Below are 17,108 nucleotides of genomic sequence, written 5' to 3' on the forward strand. Positions count from 1 at the left end.
GTTTCATCCAGCAGCAGGAGGGCAGACTCGTGTCTGTGGCAGCAGCATCCATTTTGTGATGCTGAGGCTCTGTTTAACTTCAACGCGGGTTTACCAGTAACTACATGTCTTCTTCCTCTAGAAGGGTGGAATGCTTACCCCCGCTGCCAGGACTGGCAGGGGTAGTATTCCAGAGTGTTTGAAACCTTACACGACATGTTTTGATAAAGCCAAACCAAAGTTAGCATTAACCGCGAGGCTTATAATGCACTTAAGAGTATATGGTATGGCTATATCATAGAACAGCTATAGGAGATGGTTCTGAAAGCTGCAGAGGGGCTCAGCTCATGCTAGGGCACCCTCTCAAATAAAACCAAGCACTCTACCTCCAGGATTGTCCAGGTCTGCCTTAGGAGTGGCTTATAGGTGTATATGTGTCTATATAGGTATATAGGTATACTATATCTAAGTAAGGGGTGATTACACCACCGTACCCAGGCTGTGTGAACAGACCTGTGGTGTCAGTTTGGAAGGCAAACCAGGGGTGGCACAATACATGCTGTAGCCCCTGGTAGGCCTAGGGTACACCTATGCCCTGGGTACCTAGGGTACACTATCCAGGGGCTCACAGGGGTGACCCGGTAACCAATCTGTTATGTACTTAAAGTACATGGAGTCCATTGTATAGATAAAGCAGATCGACTAAGGCACTGAATAGCGGGGTTCCAGACCAACCTAGTCGAAAACCAGCAAAACACCAGGCAAAAAGTGGGGTTTACCATATAGTCCGACATCCATCTTCCTACACCCCCCCCCCCCCCCCCCCACCCACGAAAGGAGATAAGGCTATCCTTGTCCAGGTAAGCCTATATTGACTAAGTGGCAATATAAGGAATCACCTTCACTAGCATGGTTACCCCTTGTCTTATGGTCCACTAAGCCATCCCTCACCCTAGGGGTATCAGAGGGTCTTCGCCATAGGGAATTACTACCTGTGGGGTGTTTTGGCAAAATAAAAGGCTCGTGCTGAGATGGAGTACTGAAGTGAGGCCCTACTAAGGGTGGTCTCAGCTTCCTCCAATCACGATCCACCATGCATGCCTTTCTTTCCATGACTGAGTTGCACTCTGCTCTCAGGGTCAACCTCAGGCTGCCTACAGCGGGAGGCTGGGTCCCTTTTGTTGAACTACTGGAGGGACTACTGGAGGGACAGGTCAGGTTTGGGGCCACGGGGTCCCAGGCTTGCCTGTGCCCAACAAAGTCCATCTGGGGGAGATTCCTACACAAGGGTCATGGAGATCCCTCTGAGGGTTGAGGAATTCTCACATGGCTAGGGCTACTAGACTGGGTGCCCCTAATCTGCTCAGGGGGGTGTTCCTCTGGACAGGGGGCCCTTTGGGATCCACTAGCCTCCCTGACCTCTACAGCCCTGAGCTGGCTGAGGAAGGATAGAGAGGGGCAGGTTGCCTGCTCCAGACTGGGTACCACCTTGGAAGGGTCCACTGACACCAGGGCTTCTGCCAGGCCAGGCCTGAGTACCTCTGGGGCAGTTCTTTCACAAGGGGTAGGGTCAGTTCCCTGAGGAGGCTGACTCTCACCTAAAGTCTGGTTGGGAGGGAGACTTTTCTTCCCCCCCAATGCTCTCTGTCTGAGTGGAGTGATCCATAGTTTCAGGCTTCACAACACTAAAATCTGTCTGGGTTTGGGCTGTGGCCATCACAGCCCTACCAACCTTTTCAGGAAGGCCTACCATTTTGGAATGGGTTTCTTTTTCGCTGAGATCTCAAGATCATTGCCCAGTAAACAATCTACAGGCAAGTTTGTAGACATTGCCACTCTCTTTGGGCCTAGACACCTCCCCAGCTGAGATTTATTACTGCCATGGCATGATCTGACTTGACTTCATCAATATTGGTCACCTGGTATGTGAACCCAGATAAAAGCTGTTCTGGTGGCACTAGTTTCTCTGTCACCATGGTGATACTCGCCCCTGTGTCCCTATAGGCCACAGCTGTCTGACCATTGATGTGGGGCTCCTGTCTGTACTTGCCCAAGGTATTGGGACAAGCAGTGAAGTTTGCAAACCCCATGCCACCATCACAGAGTAGAGTTGCTGTAGTAGGGGACCTGGTTAGGCCAGAGTCCACCCGAGTTCCCCAAGAATACCCAACTAAAGTTTTGGGGTCACTCCCACCACCTGGGGGATTACTACTAGTAGTAACAGGAGGTGTTGGAGTATTACTGAGAGGAATATTTTCCTTATTGCTGGCTTATGTGCAACTGCTGTCAGTTTTCCAGTGGCCAGGTTGCTTACATACATGGCAATAAGGTTTCTCAACAGTAGAGGAAGGAGTTTGGGACCCACCCCTCTCAGAGGATATTTGGGGACCTTTTGTGGATTTCTTTAGATTTATCCCCACCTTTCTCTTGTGGTTTGGTAGAATCTTTCTTCTGGTCACCACCCTGATTTTTAGGATTAAACCTGGTTCTGACCCATTTGTCTGCCTTCTTACCCAATTCTTGGGTAGAGGTCAGATCAGAGTCCAGCAGGGGCTTGTGTAGACACTGGTTTTAACAATTATTAAGGATCTGCTCCCTCATAATCAAATTATACAATCCTGTAAAGTCTTGTACTTTTGTTGCCCAGTAACCAGCCCTCCAGAGCATTAGTAGCACAATCTACAAAATCAGTCCTGTCCTGAGTCTGTCTCTTCTGGGTGTCTCTGAACAGCAACCTATACTGCTCAGTGGTTAAGCCAACCCCATCTATCAGAGCACTCTTCAGAACTTTGTAATTATCAGCATCCTCTTCTCTGACAGTGAGGAGCTTATCTATACCTTTGTCTGCAAAGGAGAGCCACAAGTTTGCTGCCCATTGCTCCTGGGGTACCTTCTGTACTTTGCCGGCCCTCTCCAGTGCAGTAATCCATTTGTGGATGTCATCCCCAATCTGATAAGGTGGGGCAATCTTGTTTAGGTTTCTATAGTCATAAGACCTTTACCTACCACTAGGGTTCTTGCTGCCACCAGTGGGCTCTAGCCCACACAATGTTATCTCTTTCAAGAGCCTGGGTCTCTTTGGCAAGGGCAATTTCTTGCCTCTTCATCCTAAAATTGACTTCTTTCATTCTAGCTTTGTGCTCTCTTCTGAGGGGAAGTCATTCTCCTTTGGACAGAGGCAGAGGACCCTACTGATGAGTCAGAATGTTCAGATTCATCTGAAAGAGATCTGTGTCTTCTGATCACATCATTAGGCCTACGTGGAGGGATAGAAGGAGGCCTGCCTAGGCCCTCTCTACCCTCAGGTAGTCCTGCATTTCCCAGGTTAGGTTAATCAACCTCATTCTGGTCTGCATCCTCATCATCATCATCATCCTGGTAGGGAATCCCACTAGGATCTTCTTCTGATGAGGGATGGCCCCCCTCCTTGCTACCATGTTATCCACCTTCCTACAAATAGCATGTCACCTGCGTGCAATGAGAGGTAAAGTGGGGGTCCCATTGATACGGAGGCCTTGTATTGTGGTCCCTGGTGGATTACATTGGTCAGTGATTCGAGTGCCAGGCCGGACAACAATGCAGGGTTTCTCTGCTCACTCTGTAACTGTCTGATATAATAATGCAAGTCTTCACTAGGGCATTTGCATTCATGAGGTTATTCCATTGTTGAGAAGTCTGGCCATTCTGATCCCTTCTATGTCCTGCCTGAGGAAGCATGGACTAGTACATTTGCTGTTGCTTGCATGGATATTGTGTTGAACAATGGGCTTGGAGCCCACCCATTGCTTATTGCTTACCGTTTGTAGGCTTCATTGTCACACTCATTTGCTGTCTTCTAATTGGACAGCAGGAGGCAGTTCCAATTCCTCTTCTTTCGGGTGGAGCACAGGCCAAGTACTGATTGTTTCATCTTGATTGGGATCCTTTCATTGCTGGCACTGTGATTGAGGAACACTTTTTAAAAACTTATTTTCTTTCCTCTTGCCCTGCTGTCTTTGTTACTTCTTCTCTTCCCAGCCGATCATGCTGCTTCATCCTCTCCCACCCCCTGCCAGTGTTGCTTATTTCCATTCCACCCAATCTGTTGCTTATAAGTGCTTTTTTGCCTCCTAACCGCCTCATAACCCCCTCCTACGCCCACACCCCTCGGCTCTATTGCGTATCCTCCTTACCACTGTTACTTATTCCCTTTTCAACTTCCTGGTTTTCTTGCTCATCATCTTCCACCTCTCCCCCCAGCACCCATAAGTGGAAAAAATGCTATGACACAGCCTGTGCTGGCTGCTTCATAGTGTTAATTTTATTTTATACAGACCTGTTAGCCCTTCCTCTCACCCCCATATTGTCTACCCCCACCTTACTGCCAAAGCAGATAGCTGGTTTACTCTGCTTTATCTGGGTATTTTTCAAGTACGCCTCACCTAATGTGAACTGGACTATCTGAAAGAGACACGTTCGTGATAGATTCCTTACCTTAGAATATCCCCGGGCGTCAGACTGGATCCGGAAAGTTTTTTGTCAGCAGTGCCCAGAGCAAAACACACAAGATGACGGACAGAATGTTGCACAATGGCAAAACATTCACCCCCAGTCACAGACCTGGGTTTAATCCATCGTTATTTTGCTCATCAAGCCACCCCAGTTCAGACATGGCCATATGCAAATCAGTCTTGACCCTGTGCCTCATGGGAACAGTCTAGCCCGAACTGCCAAGCAATTTCTTTCCTGGACTGGAATCAAGCATCCTAGGACCGTTTTCTGGCTATCAGCCGTCTTCAGCCAGGTTAGCTTGACTCCAGTGGCTTAGTGAGCAAGGGACCCACGTCTGGGCATACATTTCCCACATAGGGTGAACAGCAAAACACACAAGATGATGGACGGAATGTTGCACAATGGCAAAACATTCACCCCCAGTCACAGATCTGCAAGTCTGTAGGCGTCCTCATACGGCTCGACATACGTCGTTAGCGTCGTCACCGAGATGTCGCTGGAGCTACTTAGACGCGCCCATCCGCGCTGACGTCCGTTTTCTTTTTCCGTGCCAGTAAGCGCAGATCCGGAGAGAGCGGTACCCCCAGCCACTTTTTGAGTTATTTTTGTGACTTTTTGTCTGTTTTTGAGTTTTTTACTGGTGTATAGGGATGCCCGGTTTTAAGTCTTGCGCGGCTTGTCCCCGCACGATGTCTGTGATGGACCCGCACCGTGAGTGTGTCTACTGCCTGGGGCATGACCAAGACTCGTGAGTCTTGCCCCCACTGTCGGCTATGGCTCCGAAAACTTTTTGTGGGAGCAGTCCCGAAAGTGGCTAGAGGCCCGGGAGCCGGCTCCGCGCCGTTCCCGATCCCGTAGGAGGGTAAGGGACCGGCCGTGGAGCAATCACCACAATTCAAGTCTTTGCACTCAGCGAAGCACAAGAAGTCGAAGAAGCATCGTTTCTCTTCGCCTTCCCCTGGCCAGTCACGCGACGTAGTTGAGGGTGCAGGCGACTCCGGCCCCACTGCAGAAGTTCCTGTCAGCCATGGCCTGTGTCTTCGGACCGTCTGGCCCTGCTGGGCGCCTTCAGACCTGACTGGGGGTCCTCGTTCTTTGACGTCGCCGGCTCTGGCCTGGTGTCATAGACTACTTCGGTCTCTACGCCGAGAGACCCCATAGATCCACGCATGGATCCCCATCCATGCCGGTTGGCCCGGTACGACCTCCACCGACCGTGCCGCCGCCGCCGTCCGCCGCGATACCGGCCAACGCCGTCCCTGGCCTCCTCGCAGACGTGGAGCTGGTGTCGGAAGGGTTTTGACTGACGCAGATTCCGACAGCGTTTGGGGAATTTCTTTCCCTTTGTTCACCGACCTCCTCATGTTCCACCTGTTCGGCAGGCTGTGGAGGACTGGGAGGAATGGGAGGGATGGGAGGGGTCTGAGGACCCTCTTGCCTTGCAGCACAATGCAAGTTAGACCTGAACAGGGATGAGGATCTGGGGGGTGCAGGTGACCAGGATTATACTCCTGAACCTGGCTTGCGGTCTCCTTCTACCGTGGCTGCGGAGGAGGGTGGTTCCTACTCTATGGTGTTATAGGGCGGCCGAGGCTTTCCACCTCGATCTCCCTACCGTGGTCGTCGGGACTAACCTCCTGACAGGTGCTTCAGCCGGCATCTTCTTCTACGGAGCTTCTGCTGCCCTTTAATGATGCTCTCTTGGACGTTCTTTTGGGCACCTGTCCAGGCCCAGCACTGGGGTTCCTGTGGATAAGAACGTGGCCCGACGCCATCGCCCGGCCCCGGGCGAGCCCGTTATCCTCTTTCAACACCCTACCCCTGAGAGCTTGGTTGTCCAAGCCTCTGCGTCCCCAAGCGCATTCCCTTCTGCACCTCCAGACAGGGAATCCTAGAAACTGGAACAGTTTGGGAAGAAGATTTTCTTTCGCCAGTTCAGGACTCCAGTCTGTGAACACTGCATGTCTCTTGGGCCGTGATTCCCATTCTGTGTGGGATACAGTTGCGTTGGTGCTGCCTCAGTTTCCAGTGGAGGCTCGGACAATACTCTCCCAAGCTATTGCTGAGGGGAGAGACGCAGCCAAGTTCACCATCCATTGTGGTCTCAACACTGCAGACTTGCTGGGCATGGCGATTTCCACGACAGTGGCGCTACGCCTCCACGCCTGCCTGGGAGCGCCTGGCTTTTCTGGGGATGTCCAGAACACATTGATGGACATGCCCTTTGATGGCACTCGCCTGTTTGGCGATAAGGCGGATTGCGCGTTGGAGCATTTTAAGGACTCGCAGGCTACGGCCAAGTCCTTAGGCCTTTCGGCCATACGCATTCCTTCCACTTCTGCTTTTCACTTCTTTTGTGTTCAAGGAATGGGTGCCAAACACGTTTGATTCAGACCCACAGGCCTGCGCAGCAACAGTCTCAGCGCAACTGTGGACGTGGGACCCGCAGAGGCGGGTCACGCGGCCAGCGTGCAGGCTAGTCCCGCCACTGCCTCCAAACCTTCCTAGTCCGGTGTTTCAGACCCACCAGACTCCAGTAGGTGGCTGGATTCGCCATCCCCTCCTTCACTGGCGCAACATCACATTGGACAGGTGGGTTCTGCAAATTGCCAGAAGGGGTTACTCCCTACCCTTTGAGGACCGGGGATCACTTGGTACTCCTCCAGCAGGAAGTTACGGCCCTCTTGGCCAACTGGGCCATCAAGCACGTTCTGATGCCAGAAGAAGTAGGTCGTAGTTGTTACTCCCACTTCTTGGTTCCAAAGTAGGAAAAAGGCATGTGTCCCATCTTGACCTTCGGAACGTCAATTGCTTCCTCCGGAAGGAGAAGTTCAAGATGCTCACACTTGCTCAGGTCGTTTGCCTTCGACCCGCAAGACTGGATGGTAGCGTAGACCTGCAGGACACGTATTTTCATGTCCCCACCCTGCCGGCCCACCGGCGTTACCTGTGGTTCACGGTAGGCCACAAGCACTTTCAGTTCATCGTGCTCCCTTTTGGCCTTACCAGCGCCCCACAGGGGTTCACGAAAGTGATGGCGGTGGTCACAGCTCACCTGCGCAGATCAGGGGTTTCAGTTTTCCCCTATCTCGACGACTGTCTGCTTAAGGTGGGCTCGCCCCAGGCAGTTGTCTCCCACCTCCAGACTATGGTCGACCTTCTGCATCTGCTGGGGTTTTCCATCAACTTGCCGAAGTCGCACCTGATTCCCTCTCAGAAGCTACTCTTCATTGGAGCAGTTCTGGATACTTCACAACTTCAGGCTTATCCTTCTGAACAGCTAGTCCGGGACATTTGGGCTATGATTACAATCTTTCAGCCCTTGTCCTGGGTTTCAGTCAAGACACCCTTGAGGCTGCTGGGCTCATGGCCTCCTGCTGACCAACCATGCCAGATGCCATATGCAGGCTCTGCAGTGGGACCGGAAGTTCAAGTGGGCCCAGCATCAGGGGAACCTGTCTGAATACGTCCATATCTCGGAGGGCACTGCACAACAAATGTAGTGGTGGCTCACGAATAAGCATTGGGTAAGCGCCAGATCCCTCTCTCTTCCCCAGAACGAGCACACCATGGTGATGGATGCGTTCCTCCTGGGATGGGGTGGTCACATGGGAGAGGCGGAGATCAGAGGCCTCTGGTCTCTGGCGGAGTCCCGGCTCCATATCAACCTTCCGGAGCTTTGGGCGATCCTTCTTGCACTGAAATGATTCCTTCCCTCTGTCAAGGGGAGGGTGGTGCAAGTGTTAAGACAACACCACCACCATGTGGTATTGCAACAAACAGGGCGGGGTGAGATCATGGACACTGTGTCAAGAGGCTCTGCGCCTCTGGTCATGGCTGGAACATCAAGGCATTTCCATTATGGTTCAACACCTGGCGGGTTCTTTGAACGTCAGGGCGGTTGAACTCAGCCGCAGGTGCATGATGGATCACGAATGGCGCTTCACTCGGAGGTGGCACAAGGTCTCTTTCAACAGAGGGGAGGGCCTTGGTTAGATCTTTTCGCCACCTAAGAGAATGCGCAATGTCATCACTTCTGCGCGTTGGAGTTTCCAAAGCGGCACTCGCTCGGCAACGCTTTCCGTCACGCGTGGAGCTGCGGTCTATTGTATGCTTTTCCACCTATACCACTTCTACCCAGAGGGCTGAAGATCAGGCGCGACCGGGCCCAAGTCATTCTTGTGGCTCCGGACTGGGCTCGAAGAGTTTGGTTTCCCGATCTTCTCAGTATGAGCATGGATCCCCCGATCTGACTGCCTCTTCGGGAAGATCTTCTGTCGAAGCAACAGGGAACGGTCCTCCACCGGAACCTGTCCAGCCTCCACCTGCATGCGTGGAGATAGTGCGGCGGCACTTGATTGCTTTGACTTGCCTCCTGAAGTCTGTGATATCATTCTGGCAGCCAGGCGTCCCTTCATAAAACCGGTATATGCCTGCAGGTGGAACAAATTTGTGGCATGGTGCACAGCAAAGGCTGTGGATCTCCTTTCTGCCCCTCTTTCAGCCGTCCTTTTGTTCCTTCTTTCTCTGGCCCAGCAGGGCTCTGCTCTGGGCACTATTAAGGGCTATCTTTCTGTAATTTCGGCCTTTCTCAGGCTCCCTGGTAAGCCCTCTCTTTGAAGTCCCTTGTTGTAAATAGATTTCTCAAGAGTGTTACTCACCTTTTCCCTCCTATTCAGTTTGTAATGCTACTGTGGGACTTGAATCTAGTTGTTACCTTTGAGCTGCTTCACAACTGTCCTCTTCGTTTATTAACTTTAAAAACTGCTTTACTGGTTGCCATCACCTCCGCTAGGCGCGTGAGTGAGTTCCAGGCTCTTTCCTGTAAGCCTTCTTTTCTGTGGATTTATCCGGACAAGGTTGTGCTTCACACTTGTCCTTCCTTCTTGCCAAAGGTTGTCACTGCCTTCCACATCGGGCAGACTATCACCGTGCCCGCTTTCTTTCCGCCTCCGCACCCTTCCAGAGAGGAAGCGAGGCTCCACCGTGTGGACCCAAAACGTGCACACTCATTTTACCTGAATCTCCTAAAACCGTTCCGGGTGGATGACCAGCTCTTTCTTGGCTACGTAGGCGCCAAGAAAGGCGGGGCTGTACACAAGAGGACTATATGCTGCTGGGTCATCTTGTGTATCAAGGCCTGTTATTCTCTGGCTAAAATGGAACCTCCGATGCAGTTGCGTACCCATTCCACCAGGGCGACCGCAGCTACTACTGCATTGGGACGTGGTGTCCCCTGCAAGACATCTGTCAGGCAGCCACGTGGGCCTCGCTGCACACTTTTACCAAGCATTCTTGCCTTGACAGTCCAGTCCGGAGAGACTGCTTCTTTGGCTGTTCGGTTCTCCGTGACTTTCTGGTGTGATCTTGGTTTGCAGACCCACCACCGGGGTTGGTTTTGCTGGGTGCCTCGCTGCACACTTTTACTAAGCATTATTGCCTTGACAGCCCAGTCCGGAGAGACTGCTTCTTTGGCCTTTCTGTTCTCCGTGACTGTCTGGTGTGATCTTGGTTCGCAGACCCACCAACGGGGTTGGTATTGCTGGGGTATGTATTCTAAAGTAAGGAATCTATCACTATTGTGTCTCTTTCAGATACACAAGTTACTTACTTGTGTAATGATGGATCTGTAAGAGATATTAGTTAGTGATAGATTCCTTACCGCCCCACCCATCCTCGTTCTGCGAACTGATTTCTAGGGTTAAGGTCATCCTTTTAGGGCCTAGTTTCAATGCACCAGTGGTCAGTATCTTGCATGGCTCTGCGTTCCTGGTGTGGAAAGTTGTGTACAGAACTGACGTCAGTGCATCTAAGTAGCTTCAGCGACGTCATCTCTGCAACTACGACGCCAACGACATTCGCAGAACCTTATGACGCCTACTGATGCTCAAGGGTACTGCTGACGAAAAACTTTACAGTTCTAGTTTGACGCCTGGGGATATTCTAAGGTAAGGAATCTATCACTAACTAATGTTTCTTACATATAGATCTTTAAATAAGTAAGTAACTTGTGCGTTAGATGGTTTAGCAATATCGCCTGGATGGTACACGTTCTACGAAGCCAACACTGATGGACCTGTGACTAGAGCTGCACTGTTTAGATGTCTCAAAGTACTTCCTAAAATTTGACTGGTAAGTTAGATTTTACTGAAAGCTGCTAAACCGCTAAAGTCAGTCTGGCATTGCTCTATATTCTGAGTGCCAAAAGGATATGCACCTTAAGTATTCGTTCTGCACTTGAAGATAGTATAGTTGTTAATAGCTAAATTGCAGCTGTCTTGCCAGTCTCCTTAGTTCTGGAACGGTTATACACCTGAACCTCATAATCTGGTCGGACCTATTTAGCATCCACTTCTGTATCTTTGGTGTAAAGAATTTGTCTCAGGACTCTCACTTCAGTCTTGGTTTTCATGATCCTAGAGACTACCCCAGCTGCAAGTCAAATCCATGACCTACTTTGCTCTTCCAACTTGGTTAATCCTCAAATAAAGGAATGAAGTGGTCCAATGTGAGCACCTTCTCGGTGCCTGGCTCCATTTCAGTCACAGCAAAACTGCCAGCCACAGACCCATTGTGCAATTTCCATTGCCCAGAATTTGAAGGTGGTGGTCATTTTGAGAAAGAAAAATAAGGTTTTTGTTGACTGCTGCAATTACATATCTTGTGGCTGACAAAGCACATAAAATGTATTCTTAACTGTTTGTCAACTTTGCTTGTTCATTAGCCTCTCATCTTGTCAAATGTTGTGGATCCCTCTTTGGGTTGGGGTTGCTTCACATGTGGATTGAGATGGAGACATGGCTTTGGAGCTAAATTACCAATCACGCACTAAATTTAACTTTCTTATTCAGGCTTCTTCCCTTGATTGTCTCTCCCTCTTTTAGAGGGCTAATTTGTATCTGCCAGTAATGTGCTGTTTGCTGGTTCATGTAGATTTGTGCCCTTCCCTGAGTTTAGAGTGATGCAGTAACTCTGCATTGATGCTGTAGTATTTCCATATCATATCAAGAAATAGCTAGGAATGAATAGTCTGTGTAAGGCTGGTGGAATTTGCCTACAAAGAAACATGTAGAAAAACGTTATCACACTGTTACAAAAATAAATTGCCCTCTAATTTCCACAAATGACTAGCTACGGAAGTAATGCTGACCAGTAGCATCATTACCATTCTTGCTTACCTCCAAGTTTTGCACTGATCGCTAAATAAGGTTAAGTTGTGGGAACTATGGCAAATCAATACCTCTGTGGTCTTTTCTTGAAAAGAAACCAAAGCATGTGTAAAACCTGTATATGAACACATTTTGATATTATGTATCCCTACTGTCATTTCTGGAGGACTCCAGCTAAATCTGCTTGCTGCTATGGGGAAATTAGCAGGATTACACAGCAGTTTCCTAGTCCTGCCTACATGGGAACTTTTGGGGTTCCTCAAAAAGGTGATGTATTCATGCATTGGTTCTCAAGTACGTGGTTGATCCACCTGTGATTAACTCCTAAGACAACATTCCACGTGTTCTAAAAAATGAATGTAGACTGTACCATACCCAGGTTGTACTAAAGTATTGCAATGATTACATGCTTACATTGTATTGCCTACATTACTCTGTTATTTACTGTCTGCATCCCATGTTGGACGCAGATAAAGAATCTTAGAAGAAAACCCCATGAAGACTGCTTTCCTGTTGTACTCTTAGGTTCAAAACAATTGCCTGTTGCACTGTACGAAGTCTGAGCTTGGTGTCAAGGCTCTGTGCAAAGGATTTCTTTGTGTTCCAAACAATGGCTTAAACTTGTGGTGTCTAGACTGAAGAAAAATAGTTGATTTTAATTCGACTGTCCAATGCGTAAAAAAAAGACTGTCCAATGTTCCATGACGCTACTTGAGAATTATTTCAGTGTAATTTTCCTTGAGGGTCAGAAGTAGAATGTTAAAGATGTAGGTACTTTTTTCCTGGTTTAGCATATATTTTGTACCACCCTACCTATTTAGTTTGGTTCAAATGCTTGCAAATCATTTTGATCACAGATGTTTATTCCCTTTGATGCTGATGACGAGCTCAGCTCGTCATCACCCACGGGTGTCGTGTGCTGATGACGAGCTGAGCTCGTCATGGTGCCACTAAAATGGCAATTTCCAGCACAGGAGGGGGAAAACACCTAGCAGCCAAGGTGTTAAGCAAGATGTGTGTTGTACTCCTGCTTAAGACAGTTAACAACTGGTACTGGCTGGTAGCCCTTCAAATAGTTACAGGAGCAGCCATTTTTTTGGATCTAAAGTCCATTATCTTGTGTCGCTAACTCTGTTTTGGAAGTTCATGTGAAAAGGTAAGTCCAGCTCTCCATTTCTTTCCTTTCTTACAGTACAGACCTGTACAGGCAGTATTCAGCTCCCACCAAAGCCGTTTTCCAATGAAGATTTGACCTGCATTCTGTTGATAGTTTGCTCATTGAAAGACTGCTTTGTATGTTGCTATCCGTATCCATTCCCATATCAGAGTATCTCTTTCCCTTTTTTTTAATCCACCAACACTAAATATTTCAAAGATTTACAGTGCCTAGAAAAATCAGCAGTCCCTAGACAAAGCTGTTGAACGTTCTTTATAAAAATTAGCTTCTTTACAACATTGCTGCATTGCTTCTGCATTTAGAGTAATTTGTTTGTGCTAACTTCACCACTTAATTTTGCTTCGGGGTCTAGCTGGTAAGGTCCATCTAGCTGTATTTAGTACCAGTAACATTTTGTTTTGCAAATGCTTCTCTCAAGACTGCTGATTCATTTGTGGAGTTTTTCAAGCTCTTGAGTTGTTAATTTTTATAATTTGATTTGATGATACTATATATATTCTTAATTCAACAGAATTGTTGGAAGATATACAATTAATACACAAGCCTGTGTCTTTACAACCACGGGGGCTGATCAACAAAGGAAACTGGTGCTATATCAACGCTGTATCCTTGTCTGTGGGCCAGTGAAAAGAAACTGAAACAAGTTGTTTTTAGTCTGTATACTGTTTCTGAGATGCACAATGCGACATTGTATGGTTTTCAGATATGAGCTGCCTCAAATACAGACAGTTGTGGTGCTCTCTGAAATTAATGTTTTGCGTAAGGCGTGTAATTGTGTGCTGCCTTGAGTGCAAATAGAAAAGAGCCAGACTCATCCTAATTGTTTCCCATTTTTGTAATGTCACCAGACATTGCTTCAAATATTCACCCTTTAAATCATTGTAGTAATGTCTTCTGTTTGGTCTTGTTTTCACGTGCAGGTTTCATGTGCTCTTGCTGCCTCTTTTTATTCATCGTGTGGTTGTAGAAGTTCACACTTCATAAATAAAATGAACAGGCCTCATTAGTTCAATGGATATGTCACTATGCATTTCTTACAAACCCACTGAAAACCTGAAATGATGCATCCCTCAGTATCTGCCTTCTTGGGCAGCTGGAGGGAAAGCCTACAGTTTGCGTCCTAAATTATACTATGAAGTGGGCAATTATTAGAGAAACAAAAATTCAGCTCACATAAATAGAATAAACCGGAACAAACTAAGTAAGCAATTGGTGCTATGGCTTTTGACATTTCAATTTCTAAAGAAGTTCTTTCCCTACTGGTCTTCAATATTTTACAATGAAACTCTTGACTTTTGAATATTGACAGCAAATTCTCCAATAACATTGTGGCCGAATACTTAATTAGTATACAAGTGTATTTTTAGAATCACAGGTTAAATTCTGAAGATGATGCATAGAAACACAAACTTACCCTAGCTCGCTGTTGACAATGATTATTTTAGCAACTTCTCTCCAGCTATGACCTACATGAATGCAGGAGATTGCTTGGGTGCTCAGTCTCTCCAATTTGTATTCTTTACATTCACAGCCGTAATCAGAATTGCCATATTTATAGATGTTACTGTGGTAGATGTTCTCTTGCTCCTAGTACAACTTGGAAGCAATTTGAAGTTGCTTCATCTTAATTTTCTTCATACAGTGTTTTAGGTTATAGGAACAAATAGCAGCTAGATCTATGCAATTGTTCTGAGTTCGCATTCTCCCTTCATTAAAAAGACCTTGAAAAACCTGTGTTCATCTGGGCTCCAATTATGGCAATATGATTGAATAGCAAAAAGATATTGCAGTTTGACAACAGTCCTTAAGGAGAATAGTTTTATAGAATACAGCATATTTCTCAAGTTAACATCTTTTGACTTTTGCATTTGTTTGTCTAAAATGCAATTTTTTAAAAGCTACAAACATGTATGCTGACTCTTATTACAAGATCAAATAGCTAGTGGAGCCTGCAAGTTGAAAAAGCTGCTTCAACATGTTTACTAGTGTAATCAACCTTGAGAATTATCTGGATTGTTACATTTATGGACATATTGCTGGTGATAAACTAGTGTGAAACTAGATTCTCACATATGATAAAGTTCTTACACAAGCACTCAGAATCTCATAAATCAGTACAACATAAGAAGGATGAGTTTTTCCACCCTGGAATTCTCTCCCATTCCCTGATGGACTCTTTCATGACCCGACTTGATCACGCATGTCAACACAGCCGTAGGTGGTCACAGTTGGGATCATTATAGAGGGATGCAGAAGTCAGTTTATGGTCTGTTCTAAAGCACTCCTTATGATTCCTCCTCCCTCCCTCCATCAGAGGAAAATGTCTCAAGAGGAAGTGACAAACTCCCATGAAAAGGAACGGCCTGTGAACCCTTTATAAGTTGAGGTTCCTAAGGTGACACATGTTTTAGTCTAACTTGCAGATCCAGCTTCAGTGGTACAGCATTATTGCAGTTGAGGAGGTTTACAGTATATAATGTAATTAGAGGAGTTAATGCACTTTGTTAGGAATGCAGGGTTAAGCCAAAATAGAATTTTGAGAGCAGTAACTAAATTGTGCTCATTGCTTTGTAGGTTGACAGCAGTCTTGCTTGTTACGGAGGTATTTGCCCATTGACTCTGTTCTGTATTATTCTAAGTGTTTACTAGGCAAGATCTTCCGGACGTGCCCAGTGCACCTTTTAAAATGATTGAACACTTTGGCAATTGTTTTTTCACAGTGAGACATTTAATGATTATGGAATAGTTCCTTAATACTGTTCTCTAGACATTACAGGCTCTGGTTGCTTGTCCTCCGATGTATCACCTTATGAAGTCCATTCCAATGTACACGAAAGTGCAACGGCCATGCACGTCGACACCAATGATAGACAGTTTGTAAGTAACCAATTGCCGAATCTTGCAGTAGTATTTTCTTTTATGATTTTATATTAAGTACTTTGAAAACAAACCTATTGCTTAATGTATGATTGTTTCACTGTTTCATACCCTTTTTTGTATCGGACTTGATTTTTTGTAAGGGAATCGATTTGATAAAATACAATGATAGACCACTCCATAGGCCTAGTGTACTGTCTTTGAAGATTTTGGGCCTTATTGAATGGATGCCCATTTATTATCTCAAATTGCAACAGGTGGGAGGTTATAAAAGTTTTAGTCTCTTGTCCTTGTGCATGAAAGAGGTTTATTTTGCCAGACTGAAGATGTGGACGGTTTGGCATTTGGCTCTGTCAAAAATCACCTTTTTGTATTTATAGAGCTGGGATCTGTAGCACATTCCCTGGATCTATAAGGAGTGGCGCCACACTGCTCCAGTTTAAGAGTTGAACACTCACCTCTTTGATGAACAATACATCACAGTGCATTAACCTGCTACCTCTCCCAACTCATTGACTTTATGCTGGACTTTCTTCATATACAGTGCTCCACTGGCTTCTGGCTAGGTTCACACTACACTTGCAATACTAATTAACACCCTCCTTGTCTCTCCTCACCCAGCAGTACTCTCCAACTTCATCACTGCTTCAGCTGTCAAACTCTTCACATCCTCACCCAATTTCATCTTTGTCCCTTCTGACACTAACTCTCTTCCTCAGCTAAAAATCCTAGAATTATTTTTCATCTCTTAAATGTGCGTAGGCTCCTTTTTCACAACCATTTACTCCTCTTCTTGATTTCAAGTTTTAAACATGATTAATATACCTTCATCTTTTTCACTCCAAATTTCTGAAGTTTAGTCTAGTTGCTTGTTATGTAAATTAGATTATGCAATACTTTCCAGGAAACAAGTTATTAATTTCATAAGTTTTGAAAAAAACATTTTCTTCAGAAGCACGTGCACAGTTCTAATAAAGCTTGATGGCCGTCAGCGAAAATACAGTACTCCACAAAATATTGACACTGGTTGTCAGTGCAGTGGTCTGTATAGCCAATGGGTGATGTTGATTCTATTTTTAGCAACAAAGAAACTTGCTCTGCCTATTTGCACTGAAATCTCCTAATACTACATTTAGATTCCACTCTGTTTCCTGGTCTCCATCACTAGAACCTCTTGACATCTTAGTTTGCCTATGATGTTACTGATTGATTGACCTATCTTTTTTTCAATTGTTTTGATTGTAAGAGTTGTATCTTTCCACTTTTGACATCAGGAAAGATTTTTTCTCATCTTTCAGCTATCCGTTGGTGTTCTTTTATTTAGTCGCTGACACCAACCCCTCCTCTGCTGCTGCCCTAGGAACCTCCCTGTTTTTTTTGTTTTTTTAATCTTTTTTGATACTTGTGTTTGAGCT

At 46.5% G+C, this 17,108-nt stretch overlaps 1 protein-coding gene across 2 annotated transcripts in view; it reads left to right on the plus strand.

Moving 5' to 3' along the window:
- Window positions 1-17,108, plus strand: part of USP10 (ubiquitin specific peptidase 10) — a 319,435-nt gene that overhangs the window by 120,557 nt on the left and 181,770 nt on the right. For both annotated transcript variants that reach the window (XM_086945847.1, XM_086945848.1), the window contains 2 exons: window positions 13,328-13,419; window positions 15,584-15,693. In XM_086945847.1, coding sequence (XP_086801973.1) covers window positions 13,328-13,419; window positions 15,584-15,693 — 202 coding nt within the window. The remainder of the gene's footprint in view (window positions 1-13,327; window positions 13,420-15,583; window positions 15,694-17,108) is intronic.

Source organism: Lissotriton vulgaris, chromosome 12 (genome assembly GCF_964263255.1).
Source record: "Lissotriton vulgaris chromosome 12, aLisVul1.2, whole genome shotgun sequence".
NCBI lineage: Eukaryota > Metazoa > Chordata > Amphibia > Caudata > Salamandridae > Lissotriton > Lissotriton vulgaris.